This window comes from Panthera onca, chromosome F1, assembly GCF_046562875.1.
Source record: "Panthera onca isolate mPanOnc1 chromosome F1, mPanOnc1 haplotype 2, whole genome shotgun sequence".
In the NCBI taxonomy this organism is placed as follows: domain Eukaryota; kingdom Metazoa; phylum Chordata; class Mammalia; order Carnivora; family Felidae; genus Panthera; species Panthera onca.
Genome location: NC_138355.1, coordinates 42,788,377 through 42,806,385, shown reverse-complemented (window position 1 = coordinate 42,806,385; position 18,009 = coordinate 42,788,377). Strand labels below are relative to the sequence as shown.

Here is an 18,009-nt window from a genome sequence, read left to right as displayed (position 1 = left end):
AATCTGACGCAGATTTCCCCGGCTCTACTCGGACCAGGTGTGTGTGTGTGTGTGTGTGTGTGTGTGTGTGTGTGTGTGAAATTCAGTATGGCTTTAATCTGTGTCGGTTCATGTGTTCATCACCACACTCCAGACACTAAAATGTTCTAAAACCACAAAAATCCTGTGCACCTTTTTAAAAATTGTTAAGTCACCTCTACACCCAATGTGGGGCTTGAACTCATGATCCCAAGGTAAGAGTCACATGCTCCTCCAACTGAGCCAGCCAGGTGCCCCTCCTGTGTGCCTTGGGTCAGCACGCCCACCTGTCCTCCCCTTCCACCCCCTACAACCACCGATCTCTTCTCCATTTCTGTAACTTTGCCATTTCAAGAACGTCATATAAATGATATCATATCACTTGGCCTTTTCCCCCTCGGTGAGAATAATTCCCTAGAGATTCATCCAAGGTGTCCTGGGTATCATGCCTTGTTCCTTTCCATCACCAAGAAGTACTCCACGCTATGGATGTGCCACAGTCCATGTACCCACTCTCCCACGGGAACGTTCTGCAGTGACGAGCAAACTACACGGGGTACGCGTTGCACAGCTTTGCTGCCCTGAATGCTTGGCAAGGTTGTGGGCAGGAAAGGTTGAGCAACTATAGAAACATTGTTTTGAGAGTTACAATGATTTGCACCAGAGCAGGGAAGTTCCAAACAGTTTATCTGCTGCAGAACAATGAGTGAAATGGACATCGTCAGTTGCCCTTGAGGTGAATGGGTGAAATGGACATTGGACCAGTTGCCCTTGAGGTGATGTGGGATTGTTATCCCCCCTTGACAGAAGGAGAAGCAGGCTCCTGGCTGCAGGTCACAGGCTGATGAGGGGCAGGGCTAGCATCACCTCCCCATGTCTCAGGCAGTAGCCTGAGGCTAAGCTCTTCTCAGAGCTGAGGAGGGCTCGGATTCCCCTTCTGCCCATACTGACATTTTTCTCTTTCCGGAGGGAGAGCGGAGACCATGTCTGACGTGGAAGAGGTGGGGGAAGAGTACGAGGAGTGAGTATCTGGAGCATCCTGTCTGGGGTGCTGACCCCTCCCTACCCTGCCCTACCCCCCCCCCCCCCCCATGAGCCACCTGGGATAGGGAGGGGAGTGGCTGTGCCGGTTCTGGGGAAGTGCTCTGCTGCGGACCCTGGGTTGGCCACAGGCTGGGAGACTTCTGGAAATAGAGATGCTCGGGTCCCAGGGTCAGCTGGGGGTCCTGTCTGGCTCAGAGACTAGGAGGCAGAGGAGCTTCGAAGCTGTGTCTCCTGAAAACAGATCCAGAGCCGTTCAGTGACTGTCTCGAGGCCGCAGAGCTGCTCATGCCCCATGAAACCCAAATCAGAGCTCACTGTTAGCACTTCATCTTGGAACCGTACTCCTCCTGGAGTGCCCCGCCTACCGCCCTGCCTGGGAGACCCTGGGGGTGGGACACTGGCAGCCGGTCTCACGATGATCTCCTGGGGGTGGTGCTCACCAGGGAGCCTGCAGAGGCATCAGGATGCAGAATGCCTGCCCTCACAGAGTGTGCTCTCCTGTGGATGTTAAGATGTTACATGTTGGAAACAATTAGCCAAGAGGGGTTACCTGGGTAGGATTTGGATAGCGAAGGGCAAGGGCGAGGGAAGGGCATTCTAGGGGACAGCTTGGCAACGCTCAGAGCGGGGAGAGAGTGGTAAGCGGGCAGACGCTGGAGAGAGCAAGCTGGCCCAGGCAGAGGTTTGCTGGGGACAGTGGTGGGTAACCCTGGAGGAGAAGGCTGAGTCAGGTTAGGGGGTGCCTTTATAGGTGGGCAGAGGGGGGGGTGAGCCTCATTAGGCAATGAGGGAAATAAAGAGCGGAGTCATCTTCGGGAAAAGGCCAGTGTGTGCGTGTGGTGTGTGTGAGATGTGCTATTGACAACGTGTCCTTCTGCCCGGCAGGGAGCAGGAAGGTAAGCACACGCCTGTGTACTCATGTGGATGGAGGGCAGCGTGGTTGGAAACTGACCCGCCTCTTGTCTCCTCTCTTATGGCCGTGGTCTTCTCTCCTGAGCAGAAGAAGCCGCAGAAGGTATGGAGCTCGGGCAGAGGGAGGGCCGGGAAGGGGAGATCCCAGGAATCCAATATTCTGGGGGCCCTGGGAAAACAGCTTGTCTGTGCCCGCCCCTCACTCCCAGCTGAGCAAAGACCCTTCAGCAGCCATGGCCCCTGGATGGGAATCGTTCCAACCTCGGTTGCTCAGGTCTCAGGCAAAAGGTTTAAACCTGTCTCCTTTGTCATTTGGTTCAAACAGAATCACCCTTTTTTCCAATTAATTACGTGTGATTTTTTTTTCTCTATTTGTTTTACCATGAAAAGTTTTAAATGCATGTAACAGTAGCAAAATAGAATAACGCCCTCCCCTCCCTCACCATGCACCCATCACCCGGCTTCAGCAGTCCTCAGCTCTGGCCAATCTTTTTTCACCTATGCTTCATCTCCCCTCAGTTATTTTTATAAAAGTTTGTTTTATTTTATTATTATTATTTTTTAATGTTTATTTTTGAGAGAGAGAGACAGAGCGTGAGTCGGGGAGGGGCAGAGAGACAGGGAGACACAGAATCCGAAGCAGACTCCAGGCTCAGAGTTGTCAGCACAGAGCCTGACACGGGGCTCGAACTCATGAACCATGAGATCATGACCTGAGCTGAAATCAAAAGTCAATTAACCGCTTAACCCAGGGAGCCGCGCAGGCACCCTTCCCCTCAGTTATTTTAGAGCAGACATCACAAATCATCCCCAGACATCATATATTTCATGCTTAAATAGTTCAGTAGGTACTTAAGCCCTAAAAGATAAGCGCTACTTAAAAAGAGAAGACGTAACCATTGCACCATTATCACACCTAAATGCATTCAATTTAATAATATTTCAGAATGAGATTATAAAACTGTTCAGTTATCTGAAACATTTTGTTTAAACACGAAGACATCATTACACCTTGGAAAGTCCCTTCTGACCCATAGACCCGTTCCTACTCTGATCTGTTCTCACATTTCTCCTCAGCTTTGTGCCTCATATCTCACGCGAGAACACCCTAACCTTTCTGCCTTCCTGAGTGCTTGACACACCGACGTGATTACGAGGCCTCACTCCAGTCCCCACCCAGGCCCCAAGTGGCCCAGAGGAGCCCTCAGACCCCTCAGGCTTCTGCAGGCCTGGCAGCTTGCATCCTGCCCCTTAGAGGCTCAGCAAATTCTCACAACTCTCATTTAAGGCTGCTCCAGGGTGCCTGGCCAAAGAGTAGACACATGAGAAACTCACAGGGGAAACCGAGAGGGGCCATGGGCGTCGCTTTGGTTTTCCAGGAACACCAGATACTTTAGAAGCTATTTGAACTATGTTGTGAATTTAAAAAATCTAGCTGGCTCCACTTTTCTGCTGCGTGACCCGCATAAACTCTCGATGTGGTAGGTTTTCCTTCGCTTTGGAGGCTTGGCCAGCTTGTGAATTTTAGGGGGCGATATTTGAGATACAGACCGGATCTGGGGCTCATCTGCCTGCTATACACAGTGGGATTTGGCTGTGAATTAGCAAAACGGTTCTGCACTGTGATGGTGGACTGAGCTCCATGTATCACCTTGCTCGAAGGGACTCTACCCGCCTCCCTCATAGCTAAGTCCCTGGCTATACATGACCAAGAAAGAGCAAGGTCTACATGGATGACCACTCAGCCTGCAGAATGGACGATGCCCTGTCTCTTCTTCCAGTAGAGAAAGGGTGCATTCTGCTGTGAGCTGTTTCTTTGGGCAGGTGTTTGCATACCATGGGCTGGTCTGTTTCCTCAGTGTGATAATGCTATGCCTTCCTTAGATGGGGCTGCTTCCTTGAAAGACACCAACAAAACTGCCCTGTGCCAGGCTCTCCACTGGGGCTCTCAGAACTGTGAGTCCTGGAAATTGGAGATGTTTTGTGGGATACCTGAGGGGCTCATTCAGGGTAGGAACACGGGGCTCTACCCCGTGTAGAGGCTGCTCTTCGGGGCCTCTGTCCTCGTGTCTAGAGAGGGAGGAGATGGCCCGATACCGTCATTTACTGAGTGCTTCCCACTGCCAGGCAGCTGGTGGGTGCTCTATGCCTGCTAGATCATGGCGGAGACCTGAGGATCATTCTTTCCATTATACTGACAAGGCGCCTGGGAAGCAATTTGCCTCAGTTGCTAGAAGTAGTGATTCAGGACTTGGAACCGGAGCTTAATTCCAAAGCCCATGCCCAGAACCGTGCGCTGTCTCCCTGCTCCTGTCCCCGTCCTTCTGCTCCCAGACTAACCTGTCTCGCTTCTCCCCTTTGCCGCGGCCACTCCCTGACCCTCAGAAGAGGAGGACTGGAGAGAGGACGAAGACGGTAGTACAGCTTTTACTTTCCTGTGCTTTCTGCTCCCTGCTGTCCTGAGCCTGGCTGCCGTGGACGGGCCCTGTTCTGTGGCAGAGCGGGGTGGGCCGGGCGAGGGGGAGGGACAGGTGTGGAGTGGGTCAGTCACCTCCTCTCAGCCTCACAAGGGCCAGGCCGCTGCTCCTTTCCTCTGGTTTCTGATCTTTCTCCTGGGCTGGGCGGTGGGAAGAACCCAGGCTGGCTTGTCCCCTGGCCTGCTCCGAATGTGGCCACAGAAGGCGACTAATGTCTGGAATGAGTGGCCTTTCTCTGCCCCCGCTGCTGATGCTGGGCCCTCCCTCTGAAGTGGACAGGACCCAGGCAGGGTGGCCAGGGTGTGAGGGACCTGGCGACAGAGCGATCTGAAGAGCAGCTGGGGGAACTGGAAATAGCCAGGGCAGAAAGGACATGACGTCAGCCTTCAAATGTGCGCTGCTGTGGGGTGGGGGTGGGGGGCCGGGACTTGTTTCCAGCCCCTAGGGGTGGGACTAGGGCAAGGGAGACAGACTTGGGCTGAAGTTGAGAAAGAACTTTCTAATAGTGATGTCTCAAGATGTAGTGAGGAGGCCGGGAGCGCCTCATTGAGCGTGTTGCATGGGCAGGGGGTATTCTACAGAGAACTGACACATTAGATGGGGTGGGGACAGGGGTTAACAAGATGGCCTGAAGAGGACCCCACACCTGGTCATACTCTTGCTGGCCAGCCTTCTATTCTTGCCCCTTCTGGAAGGATCTTCTTTGAGGTAAGGCTCCTGTGGGGATCAAAGAAGAGGCATCCCCGGGCCCAGACTAGGAAAAGAAGACAGAGAACAGAGTGACTGGGGGCCAACATTTCTTTCGTGATGGCCTCTCTCTGTCCCTTCCTGAGGCTTTCTCCTCTCCCTCTGCCAGGAGGCCACCACTTGTCAGCCCATCAGCCAGTGAACATGACCAGATGCCTCCTACGGGCAGAGCCATGAGCCTGGCGTCATCCTGTCTGATCTGTCTACTCCAAGTGCCTGACTTGGGTGGGGTCCATATCCTGCCAAGCAAAGGGATGAAAATAGAAGAATCCTACCAACTCTCTGGGCAGTACAAATGTCTACACAGTGGGCACCTCATCTACCCTCCCACTGTCTTGCTGTTTGGGTTTCTTTGGGATACAGATGAAGGGTCCCTAGAGTTACCGAGTCGAGGACAGGAGCTTCCCCAACACCTCATCTTAAGCAGGATACATCCTGTGGTGTCAGATCACTGGGTGGAACATTGGGGGTGGAAAGTTGGGGAACAGGGTGGAGTTGTATTGCCAGGGAGGCTGTTGGGCAAAGGTGCTGAGTGAGGCAGAAATAGCTAGCCACCAGACCTTCCCACCCCCCACAATGAGTGTTTCTGGGCCTGCAAGCCCTTCTCTGCTGGTACCAACAGCACCCCTCCCCCCCCCCCGCACCCTAACACGTTCCTACCCCAGACTTCTGGCCCTCCCAGTGGCCTTCACATACAGAACAGGTCTCCATGCTCAGAAAGGCCTGCTTGCAATTCCCAAACTCCCAGAGAGACAGGTCTAGAACAAAAGCACTCTCCACAAGCTTGATCATGCCCTTCTGTCATGGTTTACCAGGGTCTGTTGTCACTACTGAACTTTGCTAGAATATGGCAAAGGCAGCCATAGGCAGTATATAAATGAGTGGATGTGGCTGTGTTCCAATAAAACTTTATTTACAGAAGCAGTCTGGGGGCCAGATTTGGCCCTTGGGTCATAGTTTGCCAACTTCTGGTTTAAACCAAGAACGGAGCAGCCCCTTGTCATTCATATTGGTGACTCCAACATTCCTCTGGATCCTGGATGTTGCTGACCTCCATCCCCACCCCTCTCTGATCTGGGTTCTGCCTGCTAGCCTAAGTAAGGCCTGGGTGTTCACTGTTTCTGGCTCACTTCTCCAGAGCAGGAAGAGGCAGCAGAAGAAGAGGCTGAAGGTGAGGCTGAGACTGAGGAGACCAATGTAGAAGGTAAGGCCCTGTCTGGGGTGAGGGGGGGCTTGCTCATGGTGTTGAGGGGGGGGTGGCAGGAGCCCCCAGAGGCACTCCTATGACCGTGAGAAATCCACCTGGAACCTGCTTTCCAACCTATGCAATAGTACATCCTGCCTGGGCTGGGATTCAGCCCCCAGTTGTTCGATCAATGAACCTTGACTGTGAGCTCCTTTCGTGTCAGGCAGAGCCTTGGGCCCGGGGGCATGTGTGCCAATAGACATCCCCTGAGCCCAGGAGCCAGCAGGGTGCACTTTGGTTAGGACCTGTCTGTGGGGGAGACTCTGGAAGGCGGGGACTTGGGTCTAGAACAAGGATCTTTGCTAATTTCTCCCGTTCTGTTTAGGAGACGGACAAGAAGAGGAGGCTAAAGAAACTGAAGGTGAGGACTGTTGGACATCAAGAGAGAGGTATTGGGGCATCGAGGGAGCCCCTCCAAGCAGCTTTAGGGGAGACTGACCACAGGGCTCCCTCCAGGGAGGTGGGCGAGGAGGGGTTCAGGGGAGGAGAGGACAGAGTTGATGACCATGCAGGTTTGGGGTCTTGGCCTTCAAACCTCTGTCCCCCTCGTTCCAGAGAAGCTGTCTGGGTGGTGCCTGTGGGAGAGGGGACCAGTGTCCAGTCCCCAATCTGGACAGGGCCCCAGAAGTCGCCTACACATACAAGGCTCCTGGAGCTCAGGCAAAACCACTCGTAAGGTGTGGTGTCTATAGGATGAAATCCCAAGATGTAGATGGCCCATGTGGGGGGGTCACTGCAGTGGTCATTGTCATGTTGCAGCCTTTACCAAGGGTGCATTGGCTCTGGAGGGGAGGGGCAGCCAGCTGGGTCTTGAAATCATGCCCCCTGGCATGGTCCCCTGGAGGCCAGGAAGTCCAGGGAGCAACCAAGTAGGCCCGGAGGGGACTCTCGGGCCAGGATATCCCGGGGACAGTGCCCAGAACCGGTGAATGAGAGAAGGCTTTGGAGTTTCACTCTGGGAGGGTGTTCTTCCTGTCAGGACCCAGCTGTCCCCTGAGATGACCCCCTGGGAGCCACTATGGGAGAAGGAGTGTGGGGTCTGTGGCTCTGCTGCTTTAATTCTTCGCGATGCTCCTGGAACCGGGGATCCCCAGGGCTGGAAGGAACTCATTGTGCAGATGGAGAAACAGAGGCGCATGGGTGCCCAGCTTATCAGGGGCAGAGCTGGGACCAGATCTGGGGCCTTCTGACCCTGTGGCTGTGTGCTTCTCTCCTCCCCAGATGGCCCAGTGGAGGAGTCCAAACCAAAGCCCAGGTGAGCGGGACACACTTGTGGTGAAGCCCTGGGAGGAGAAGGCCAGTGAGGAAGGACAGGAGTGCAGTGTGATACAGTGGGCATGGGCCGGGGGGTGCAGCAGGCACCTGTATGGTTGTACAGGTTGTGTACTGCACAAGAGTCGGCCCGAGGAGTGGGGGGGCTGCAATCCACCTCACGCTCCATTACCAATTGCGTACCCCGGCATGGAAAGCACTGTGTTCACCCAGAGGTGAAGGGGTGGACTAGTTGTGGCCCTGGATGGATAGCCTCTCCTGTCTCACTGCACGGCTGAAGTGGGACCTGAAGGAAGAGGGACGGAAATCTGGGGGAGCCAAGCAGTGACAGCGTGCCAGCCTGGCTGGCTTCAAAGTGTCACAAAGGGGCGGGGCAGGACGGCCTGGTGCCGCAAAATGAAACCACCTGGAAGCCGCCGGGGTGGGTGTCAGGTGGAGAGGGGGCCAGGGAGGCTCTCCCTTTCGGTGACGCCAAACCTGTCGCAGATGCCGCCTCAGCACAGTCGCAGGCTGCTCCCCAAGTTGGGACCCCCCCCCCACCCCAACACCAGCCCCAGAGACAATCCCAGCCCCGTTCATTTGTCCCGCACCTTTCCCTTTCCCGGCCACTTGTACGGATGGCAGTATCTCATTTCGGCCCCTCACTGAGGGCAAACAGGGAAACTGAGGAGCCCACTGGACCTGGTGTCACACAGCAAGTATGTGTTGGGGCGGGGACCAAACCCCAGGATGCCAGGGGTTCACGGGCCAGCCGTGGGAATTCGGAGTCGGACTCACACGCCATAGCTTCTGTGACGTCCTCGTTGCGTGGCCTGGAGCGAGTCATTCCCTGAGCCTCCGTTTTCTTCAGTGAGATTGGGGGGTCTCTGCGTCAGGGGTGTATCAGGGGGATAAAACGAGAGGGCGCACGTGAAAGGGCTGCGGTGTGCCCACGTGCCGAGAGGTGCTGTCGTTGGCGGGGAGCTGTCATTGTTGCCGCCTGGCCGAGTGTCTGCAGGAAGGAGAAGGGCCCCTCCTGTGCTGGCCACCCAGAGCCCCTTGGGTCCGGGATGGGGTTGACATTCACGGATTCCCTCCTCTTCTCTCCAACAGGCCATTCATGCCCAACCTGGTGCCACCCAAGATCCCCGATGGGGAGAGAGTAGACTTTGATGTGAGTGTGCCTGCGGGGGTAACGGGCCTGGGCTGGGAGAGAGAGGCCGTGTGAGCTGGGGGGCCGGCAGGCGGAGGGCGCAGGCAGGATGGTGCCTGGCACAGGCCCGGCAGGGCCTCATCCTGGGTTCGGGCCACGGTGGCCCCTTCCCCGGCCAGGCCCCCGCCCTGCCCATCCCTCCTGCATCGCGGAGGGTGGCATCTACCCAACCACTTCTTCCCTGGACCCATGGGCCTGGCAGCCTCTGAGCCCGGCTGTGCCTTCGCAGGATATCCACCGGAAGCGCATGGAGAAGGATCTGAATGAGCTACAGACGCTGATCGAGGCTCACTTTGAGAACAGGAAGAAAGAGGAAGAGGAGCTCATTTCCCTCAAAGACAGGATTGTGCGTGTCCAGCCTCCCGTGGCAATGCCCCCAGAGACCCTGCTCCGTTCACCCTCTTTGTTAGGCCCCACCTCCTCTGGACCGCCTTCGGGGTGGGGGTGGGGGCCCTTACTCTGCTGCACATGGGCTCTCCATCAGGATCCCAGCGGCCAGGAGCCACTCTTGAGGCCCTGCACTGTGGTTTCTTGGGTCCCTGCCTTCCGTCCCCACCGGACCGGACCATTCTTGGCAGCCAGAGCTGCTGATGGTCTCCGGGTGCCCCAGGCCTTGGCTGGGGGGCGACGAGTCAAATCCCTGTTGTCCCACCTCTGCCCCCCACTCCCTCCCGCTGGGAGCTCCCCCCACGAATGCAGGGAAGATGAGTGTGGCCTCTACAGTCCCGAATCATAACCAGGGGGGGTTATTTTGACTCGTTTGTTTTTCGCTCCACCAGACTCGCTGCTGCGTTTGTGGCACCGCTGTGCGGCCCTGGCTGGCAGCTGAGGGTCTGGCCATCTGTCCGCGAACACAAGAGCAGCTGCTGGGGCTGGGGCCGGGGCGGGGCCAGGGGCACAGCACTCGTGGGAGAAAGGAAAAGTCTGCCTGACATTTTTCAAATCGTTGAGGACAACCCCACGATGAGTAATGCTCCGCGTGGGGCATCCGCACACGCCTGCTGTGGGCTGTCTTTATTCAGCCAGGGCATTCTGAGCTGGTGCACCTGTCAAGGCGCTCTGTGTCCAGGGAACTGGCAGAGTAGAAGCCCTTGGAGGAAGGGCACTCACTGCCCTGAGCTCCCGAGGGGAAAATCCCCTGTGCGTTTTCTTGCCACCTCTTTCCCTGGTTGGTCCCTGCACCTTTGGGGACACCTCCTCCATATGCACGCACTGGGCAGGCTGTGCCCCTCTCCCCATAGGAGAAGCGACGGGCTGAGCGGGCCGAGCAGCAGCGCATCCGGAATGAGCGGGAGAAGGAACGTCAGGCTCGCCTGGCAGTGAGTGACCCCTAGTCCACGGCCCACAGAAGCCCCCAGCGGGCCCCCAGCTCCTTCCAGGCCCCCAGGCCCCTCCCTAGTCATTCACATTGATTCAGTCAACGAGCCCCTGGTGAGTGCTGGGCACTGTTTGGAATCTCATAATAAGCAGTAACTGAGACCGAAATGTCTGGGTTTTCATGAACTTAATATTTTACAAGACTCTCTGTCCAGCAGTTCCACTTCTGGGTATTTACCAGAAGAAGATGCAAACACTGATTCAAAAAGGCATCTGCGCTCCATTCACTGTGGCATTATTTACAGGAGCTAAGACACGGAGGCAACATGTGTCTGCCGATGAAGGAAGGCATAAAAATATGTGTGTGTGCATGCTCATGCACACGCAGCGCCCCCCCCCCCCCCGCACTGGAATATTAGCCATAAAAAAGGAAGGGAATCTTGCCATTTGTGAAAACACGGATGGACCTGGAGAGAGCATTATGCTAAGTGAAACAATTCAGAGAAAGAAAAATACTGTCTAGTTTCACTTATATGTGGAATCTGAAACACAGCCAAACCAAAGCAAAACCAAAATGTCAAGCTCATAGATGCAGAGAACAGATTGGTGGTTGCCAGAGGCGGCGGGGGGGGGGGGGGGGGCGGGTAGGAAGGGGCCAAAAGGTACAAACTTCCATTATAAGGCAGCGAAGTCCTCTCCTGCCGCGTCCCTTCCCTGGTGCAGGCTCCCTGGGAACAGGGGGTCCCTTGGCCCTTTTCCTGTGCTGCTGCTGGAGGTTCTTCCAGAACAGCAGGCCTCCTGGGGTGGGGGTGGGGGGCTCCTTGCCTGAGGGGATGGTGAGATCATTCTTCACTCATTCATAAACAAAAGTCTTCGCAGCTCCTGTGTGTCAGGCCCCGTGCTGGGGGGCCCCTCAGGAAGCTTCTTGCGTGATGGAGAGAAAAGTTCTACTCACATGACCCATAAAGACCCCAGACCTCAGCCCAGCCTCAGGGGTTCATACCCTCACCCCTGATTTTCTCTCTTACTCCCCGCTGAAAATCAGGAAGAGAGAGCCCGACGGGAGGAGGAGGAGAACAGGAGAAAGGCTGAGGACGAGGCCCGGAAGAAGAAGGCTTTGTCCAACATGATGCACTTTGGGGGTTATATCCAGAAGGTAGGTTGGGCAGCAGCACTGGTCTTCAGGGAGTCCTGGTATATGGGGAGGAAGGGGGTGTCCACAGACTTCAAGCTGGATCCCAGGAAGAAATTCCTACCTGTAAGTGAAAGGCCAAGGCCACCTCCTGCCCACGCCCTGAGCTGGCGCTCTGACTGCTGTGGCTTCCCCTAGGAGGGTCTTGCTGGAGGGGGGGCTGCAGGCAGCGGCCTCGAGTGTCAGCAGTGCCCCGGGAGCCCCCAGGGTTGATGGTGTGTCTGGAAGAGCCTTGTGCCCAGAGTGAGAGCTCTGGTTGGAGACTCAGACCTGCCACTTACAGTTGTGTGGCCTCAGGCAACCTCAGAGCCTCAGTTTCCTCATCTGTAAAATGGGTTTAATATCGTCTGCCCTGCCTGCTCTGAGATCAGATGGGCTAACATGGCGAGCATCTGTGTATCCCGCAGATGTGAGATGGTTTATTCCTGCAAACCTCCTCCATTCCTAATTTTTGTGTCCCACTCCTGCTTGACACTCCATTCTCAAGGGAGAAGAGGAAATATGAAACTGATTTTCTCTGTGCAGTGGAGGGATCAGAATATTTTCTTAGATTTCCAGAGTCCCCCAGCTCAGAGCTAGCCCAGCCTGCCTGCCTCTGTTGCCACAGTGACCACACCAGCCAGACTTATGGCATGGCCCTGCTCTCAGAATAGTCCCAGTGAACAAGGTTGCCTGCAATGAGCGTCTGAATCACCTTCTCCTTCTCCCCCTTGTGTCTCTCTGCCTTTGCCGTGCCCTGCCCTCTCTCTCTATCTCTGCCCTGGTCTCGGTCTTTCTCTCTGGGTCTTTCTCTCATGGTGTCCTGGCTTTGCAGGCCCAGGTGGGTACCAAAACCTCTAACCCTTGTCCTCCTCATCGTTTTTGGGGGCTCGCTGGGAGGGGGATGCTGAGTGTGGAGAATGGGTTGGGCGGGAGGAGGGAGCCAGGAGAGAGATGGAAGAATTTGGAGAGGCAAAGAAATAATGGACTGAAGAGGTCCTCCTTGCCCCTGCCTCAGTTTCTCCGGGGGGGGGGGGCGGGGAGGAAATCCAGGCAGCTGATAGCGTGGGTGTTTCAGGAAGAAGAGGATAAGAACCTGGTCCTTCTGCAGGCTTTGCCTTGCTCCCCATTGGGTTTTGGGAGGGTTAGGGGAAAGGAGGGGGTGTTCCCTAGTTAACTCCCCCTGCTTGTCACTCTCTCCAGACGGAGCGGAAAAGCGGGAAGAGGCAGACGGAGCGGGAAAAGAAGAAGAAGATTCTGGCCGAGAGGAGGAAGGTGCTGGCCATTGACCACCTGAATGAAGATCAGCTGAGGTGGGGACTGGTGGTGCTCAGCCGACTGCGTGCACCTGCGCCAGCACGGGGGTCGGGGCATAGGACAACTCTCATCGTGCACCACCAGGGGGCGCTGTTGCCTCACATATTCCGCCCCCCGCCCCCGCCAAGAATGTTTTGGTGCCACTGGAGTTGGGTGTGAGCCAGTCAAGCCATCTTTGTGCTTTGCCAATAGAGAAAGAGAACTGAGCAGGCGTCTAGCCCCTCTGAGCTTCTTACCCACCTGCACCCAGGTGGCGGGAAGGGGGATTGAATGATGCCCTACCCGCGCCGCGCCACCCCCCACCCCACATCCGGTCCTAAGCACCAGGTGCTGCTGTCTCCGCCTCCTGCTGAGTCAGGTGGGCTGGGGGTCCCCTTAGCAGGCCTGGAGGTGGGAAGGAGGGCTGGTGCCCTTGGAGGCTGGGTCAGATCCCGGATGAAGGTAGATGAGGGCCATTCCTTATTGTTCCTATCCCGCCCTGCATCCCCACTCTGGCCCCTGCAGGGAGAAGGCCAAGGAACTATGGCAGAGCATCTATAACCTGGAGGCAGAGAAGTTCGACCTGCAGGAGAAGTTCAAGCAGCAGAAATATGAAGTGAGCCTGCTCACCGGCCCCTCCCCCATCCCACACTCCTGTTTTGGATTGGGTCCCACATGGTTGCTGTCCATCAGGCCCCTTTCCCCTATCCCTGTCACCTCCTACCCTTGCCAACTCACACACACCTGCCCTGGGGGTCTTGTCTCTGGCAGTGTTCAGCGTCCACCACTGGGCTGTTGCTTGCTGGAGAAGTCTGATGGTTCACTCGCTGGGGCCGAGCAAAGGCACGTTCCTGGCGTGCCAGCCCTGGGGGTCTCCCTCCCTTCTGTCCCCGAAGGCCTTGAGGCAGCAGCTCGGATGCCCTGGGTCAGGTGGGAGGACCAGGATGCACAAAGCCAGGCCTCTGGGTGGAGAGAGGGAGGCCTCGCCAGAGACGCAGCCACTTTCTCTCTCCCCATGTACCCTAGAGGCCCTGGTGTGGGCACAGCCGGCTGAGCCTCAAACTCACAGCTTTGAGGGGTCCCAGGGGCACGTACAGCGGCAAGAACTGGCTCAGTGAACGCCGGGCCCGCACACTTCCCCAGCACGGCCTCTCTGCCTAGAGGAGTTCAGCTTCCCTTTCCGGGCCCACTTTGCTGCTTTTCTTTTGTGCACGGGCCCCTCTTCTGAGCACAGCTCAGGCCCGGATGGCTACAGGGTCCCCTCCCACCCCCCAGTGCTGAGAGAGGCAATTTTGTGTGGTGGCACTGAGCGTGGACTTTGGAGCCACACTGCCTGGGTCCTATTTCTAGCCCTGCCCCTCACTAGCTGTGTGACCTTGGGCAAGTTACTCCCGCTTCCCTCTTTCCATTTCTCGTCTAAGTGACAAGGATGACCCCAGGACCTATTTCACAGGGTTATTGTGAGGCTTATAGAGATCATCGCAGTAATAAAAATAGTAGTAAAGTCTTCTGGGAATTGTTCTGAGCACTTGCCATGTGTTAAGTTATACCTCACAGTCATCCTGGGGGTTAATACCCGGGAAAGTGCTCATAGCGGAACAGAAAGTGGTGGGTACCCACTAAGTGCTCAGTAGGTATTAGCTGCTGTTACAGCCCCTATAGACCTGGGCCTTCCACTTTGCCTCTGGTTCCACATTTAACTCTGCACCTGGCCTACCGGGCTCAGATCTGGCCCAAGTACAGGGTGGTGAACTGCAGGCCTAGCACACGGGGGTGCCGTACCTCATGAACAACTGGGCAAGAGTGCCTGACAGGGGGCCTCAGGCCGGGCTGGGGCTGTTCAGAGGGCTTCCTGAGGCCCAGCCTGGCACCCGATTCTCAGAAAGCCTCCTTAGGCCTCTCGTCCTGAGCCCTCTGTGCCTCGGGGACCCCTCAGTGAGAGACCAGTGGGGCGGCCAGGAAGCCTCTCTCCTTGGCTTCTGCCTGTGGGACCTGGGCCCCTCCGGATGCCTGCCTGTTCTGACTTTCAGGGTATCGCTGCTCTGCTCCCCCTCCCCCCACCCTCTACCGCTGTGCTCAGCTGGCTTCCCCTTCGCCCCCAGCCACCTGAGACCTGAGCCAAATCAGCTCCAAAGTCACTCTTTCTCACTTACAGATCAATGTTCTCCGAAACAGGATCAACGATAACCAGAAAGTGTAAGTTTCTAGGTCCTTCCTTTCTTTACCCGGCCCTGCCCCCTCCATCCGTGTGTCCCCGCCATCCCACTCCTCCTCTGAGGGCTCTGGCTCCCACCCCTTCCTCCTCCCCTTCAGGGCGCGGGCTCCTGCTTGGTCACTGCCCAGTGGGGGATTTGTACAGGGCCGGGAGGTCTCACTCCAGCCCGAGGCTGCTGCCCTGCTCTATCTCTGGAAGCGGCTCCGGGCTGCCTCTCTCCACCCTTAGCATCGCTCACCTCCGCCCCCTCCCTGTGGAGGCCTGCTGCCCAGCCCTGTGTCCCCCTTCTGACTGGGCCCTGCTCCTTCTGCAGCTCCAAGACCCGCGGGAAGGCCAAAGTGACCGGGCGCTGGAAGTAGGGGCAGCAGTGTCCTTCACCAAAGATCCTCGCCGTGTCCCCGCCCTGCTTGCCCCCCAGCTTCTGGGCCCCCCCCCTCCGACCCCCGGGCACTGCAGGCCGACTCAAGTCTGGAAACCAGGAGCTGGCCCGGCTGGAAGCTGCTGTTGGTGCCTGTACCCCCACATGCCCACGCGTGCCAGTAATAAAAGCCAACACACATCGCATGGCTTTCCTGTCAGCTCCCTTTCAGAGGGAGGGAAACTGAGGCGAGAGCCTGTCTCACAGGGAGACCCTAGGGGACACGGCCCCTCATAACTGCCACACTGAAAGGAGCCGCCTCCCCCCTGCTTCCGGAGGGGAGAGGGCGGCTGGCCCTGGGGAATGCAGGGCCCTCTCAGGGCCTGGGCCTCACAGACAGCAGAAGGGCTTGTGGTGCGAGCTGCTCTGAGTCACCGCGAGGCACACTGGGGGAAAGCGCGGAGCCGGGGGACAACCTTCCCGTGTGTGTGAGTCACTCCTTGGGAACAATGGAAGCCTCTTTGGATGGGCCTGTTTTCTTTCTCTTCCTGGCCAGGGACTAGGAAGCAGGCGTCTGTCTGAGGGGCAGGGAGCCCTTGAGGAAGGAAAGAGGGCCGGTTTTGTCAGGTAGCTTTTCAGGCAGCGATGAGCCTCTGGGAGGCGTGGGCTGGTCTGGGCGCTTGGCTTGCTTCCTTCCTGTGCAAACCGGGGACCCCAGGGTCCCTGAATCGGAAAAGACAGCATGGCGGCCTTGAGCCCAGTTGGCAGAAGGGAAACGATGTGGGATGAGAGCCACCTGACTCAACAGCTCCCTGGGGCACCCCCTTGCCTGGGGCACCCCCACGCCTCTGCTTCGGCTGCTCTCTTTGCCTGGAAGGCCTTCCCCCAATTCTCCACATGTCATCCACCCAAGGGAGCCCAGCCCCACTGTCCCTGGGAAGGCTTCCCATACTTTCCAGGCAGAGTGATTCATTACTCCTTGCTCTGAGCACCTCGGACCCTGATGTAACTGCCACCACAGTGACACCTCCCGTACTACACCGTGTTCCCTGTGTGCCCGTAGCATCACACTCAGACTCTCAAGAAACAATCTAGACCCACTTATCCTGTGCCATGTGCCAAGCACTGCGATAGATGCCAAGACGTAGAGATGAGAAGGATATGGTTCCTGGGCCAACAAGGACCTTAGTTAGCCTGGAGTCTTGGCCTCATTTCTTATTCATTCACTCACTCATCCATCCATGCATCCATCCATCCGTCCGTCCATCCATCCAATAAATGTCTCCTGAGAACCAGATATGTGCTAGGCACTGTGTTAGGCCTAGCCCAGTGGGAGAGAGGCCGCAAACAGAAGATTCCAGCTCAGTGTCACCGCAGGCAGGACATTGGGTGCTGGGGAAGCCCAGACAAGAGCCACCCCACCTGGCATTGGTGAGCAGGAGGGCTTTCTGAAGGAGAGGGTTTCTACATGGAGTCTCAGTGGATGAGAAGAAAGTCAAGGACAGGGGCCAGGGATGGGAAGACAGAACAGCATATACAAAGCCCTAGAAGCAAGAGCTGGCTTAGTGTGTTTGAAGAGCCCCGGTTATCACAGAATCCAAGGTCTTCTGGTGGGGAACAAGAAGGACCTCTGTAAGTGCCCAAAGGGCAGGAGGCAGGGCCTTAGGCCCACAGAGGGCTCCCATCATCGTCTCTGGGAGATCCACTGTGGCTCCGCCCTCCCTGCTACCAGAGAGAGGGGCACTGAATCTAGAACTGAAAGGCTAGAATTTTCCAACTGCCAAATCTCCATGCGGGCCCCACCTCCTATGTCTCAGCCTCTTCTTGAGCCACAAGAGGGAATGATGGTGCAGGCCTGGGTCCTGCTTCCTGCACCCCCCCTCTCCCAACGCGGTCCTCGTGATCATGCCTCTGACCTCGCAGGCGTGGTCTTTCCTTTAAAGGCCATGCACCGACAGGGACATCGAGGCGGCCTTGCCGTCTTACTCTGAGTCTCCCTGAGGTCAGGTTCCACTTATCCCTTTTGTCCTGAAGTCACCTGGTGTGAGGGAAGACCCTGTGAGTGCCCTAGACGCTGTCCCCAGGCAGGGCGTACCATGCTCCGACTCTGTGGCACCCGGTCCAGGTCCCCATCGGTCACCTTAACAGCAACAGCGCAGGTTGATCCAGAGTGCTGCCTCTAAATGGGAGCCCTGAAGACACCTGGTGTGCACGGGGCCTGGAGTGTTCGTCCATAACCGAAGAGTCTGGGCAGGTGGCCCGGTTCTGTCCTGTTCACCAAGGAGAGAGCAAGCGAGTGCCAGGGTGCAGGGGCATACCTGGGTCATCAGCCCAAGGCAGGGGCGTGGGCTTCCAGCCTAGTCGTCCCGTGCTTTCCCCATGACACAGCTCGGGAACGGAGGGACCACGGACGTATGCACAGAAGCACAATGTGATGGGCTCACGAGTGAGTGGGAAGGTGCGTCAGACAGGCACACCTTGCCCTCGGTTTATTCATTACTTCTGTCACTCTTGTGCTTACTGGGCAGCGGAAGCCACGCCAAACACTGAGGGCACGAGTATGCCAGGAGCTGGCCTGGGCCTCCTGACCACTCAGGAGCTCGGTGAGGCTGCAGCAGGGTGGCCTGTGACCCCAGACACCCAGGTTCCCCCTGTGCCCACCGTCCCCTGCAACCCCCAGGCACTACCCTCTCCACGAGGGTCCCATCTCCCCCTGCTTTGGGCACACCCCTCACCTCACGGAT

General features: G+C 56.9%; 1 protein-coding gene across 1 annotated transcript; it reads left to right on the top strand.

Moving 5' to 3' along the window:
- Positions 1 to 1,001: 1,001 nt before the first annotated feature.
- On the top strand, positions 1,002 to 15,471 carry TNNT2 (troponin T2, cardiac type). Its single transcript, XM_078440777.1, has 15 exons — positions 1,002 to 1,039; positions 1,948 to 1,958; positions 2,063 to 2,077; positions 4,360 to 4,389; positions 6,337 to 6,402; positions 6,770 to 6,805; positions 7,666 to 7,699; positions 8,809 to 8,869; positions 9,138 to 9,254; positions 10,150 to 10,227; positions 11,271 to 11,381; positions 12,600 to 12,709; positions 13,218 to 13,308; positions 14,848 to 14,888; positions 15,221 to 15,471. The coding sequence occupies exons 1-15, from the start codon at positions 1,002 to 1,004 to the stop codon at positions 15,264 to 15,266; spliced, it is 885 nt and encodes a 294-aa protein (XP_078296903.1). The 3' UTR covers positions 15,267 to 15,471.
- The last annotated feature ends 2,538 nt before the right edge of the window (positions 15,472 to 18,009 follow it).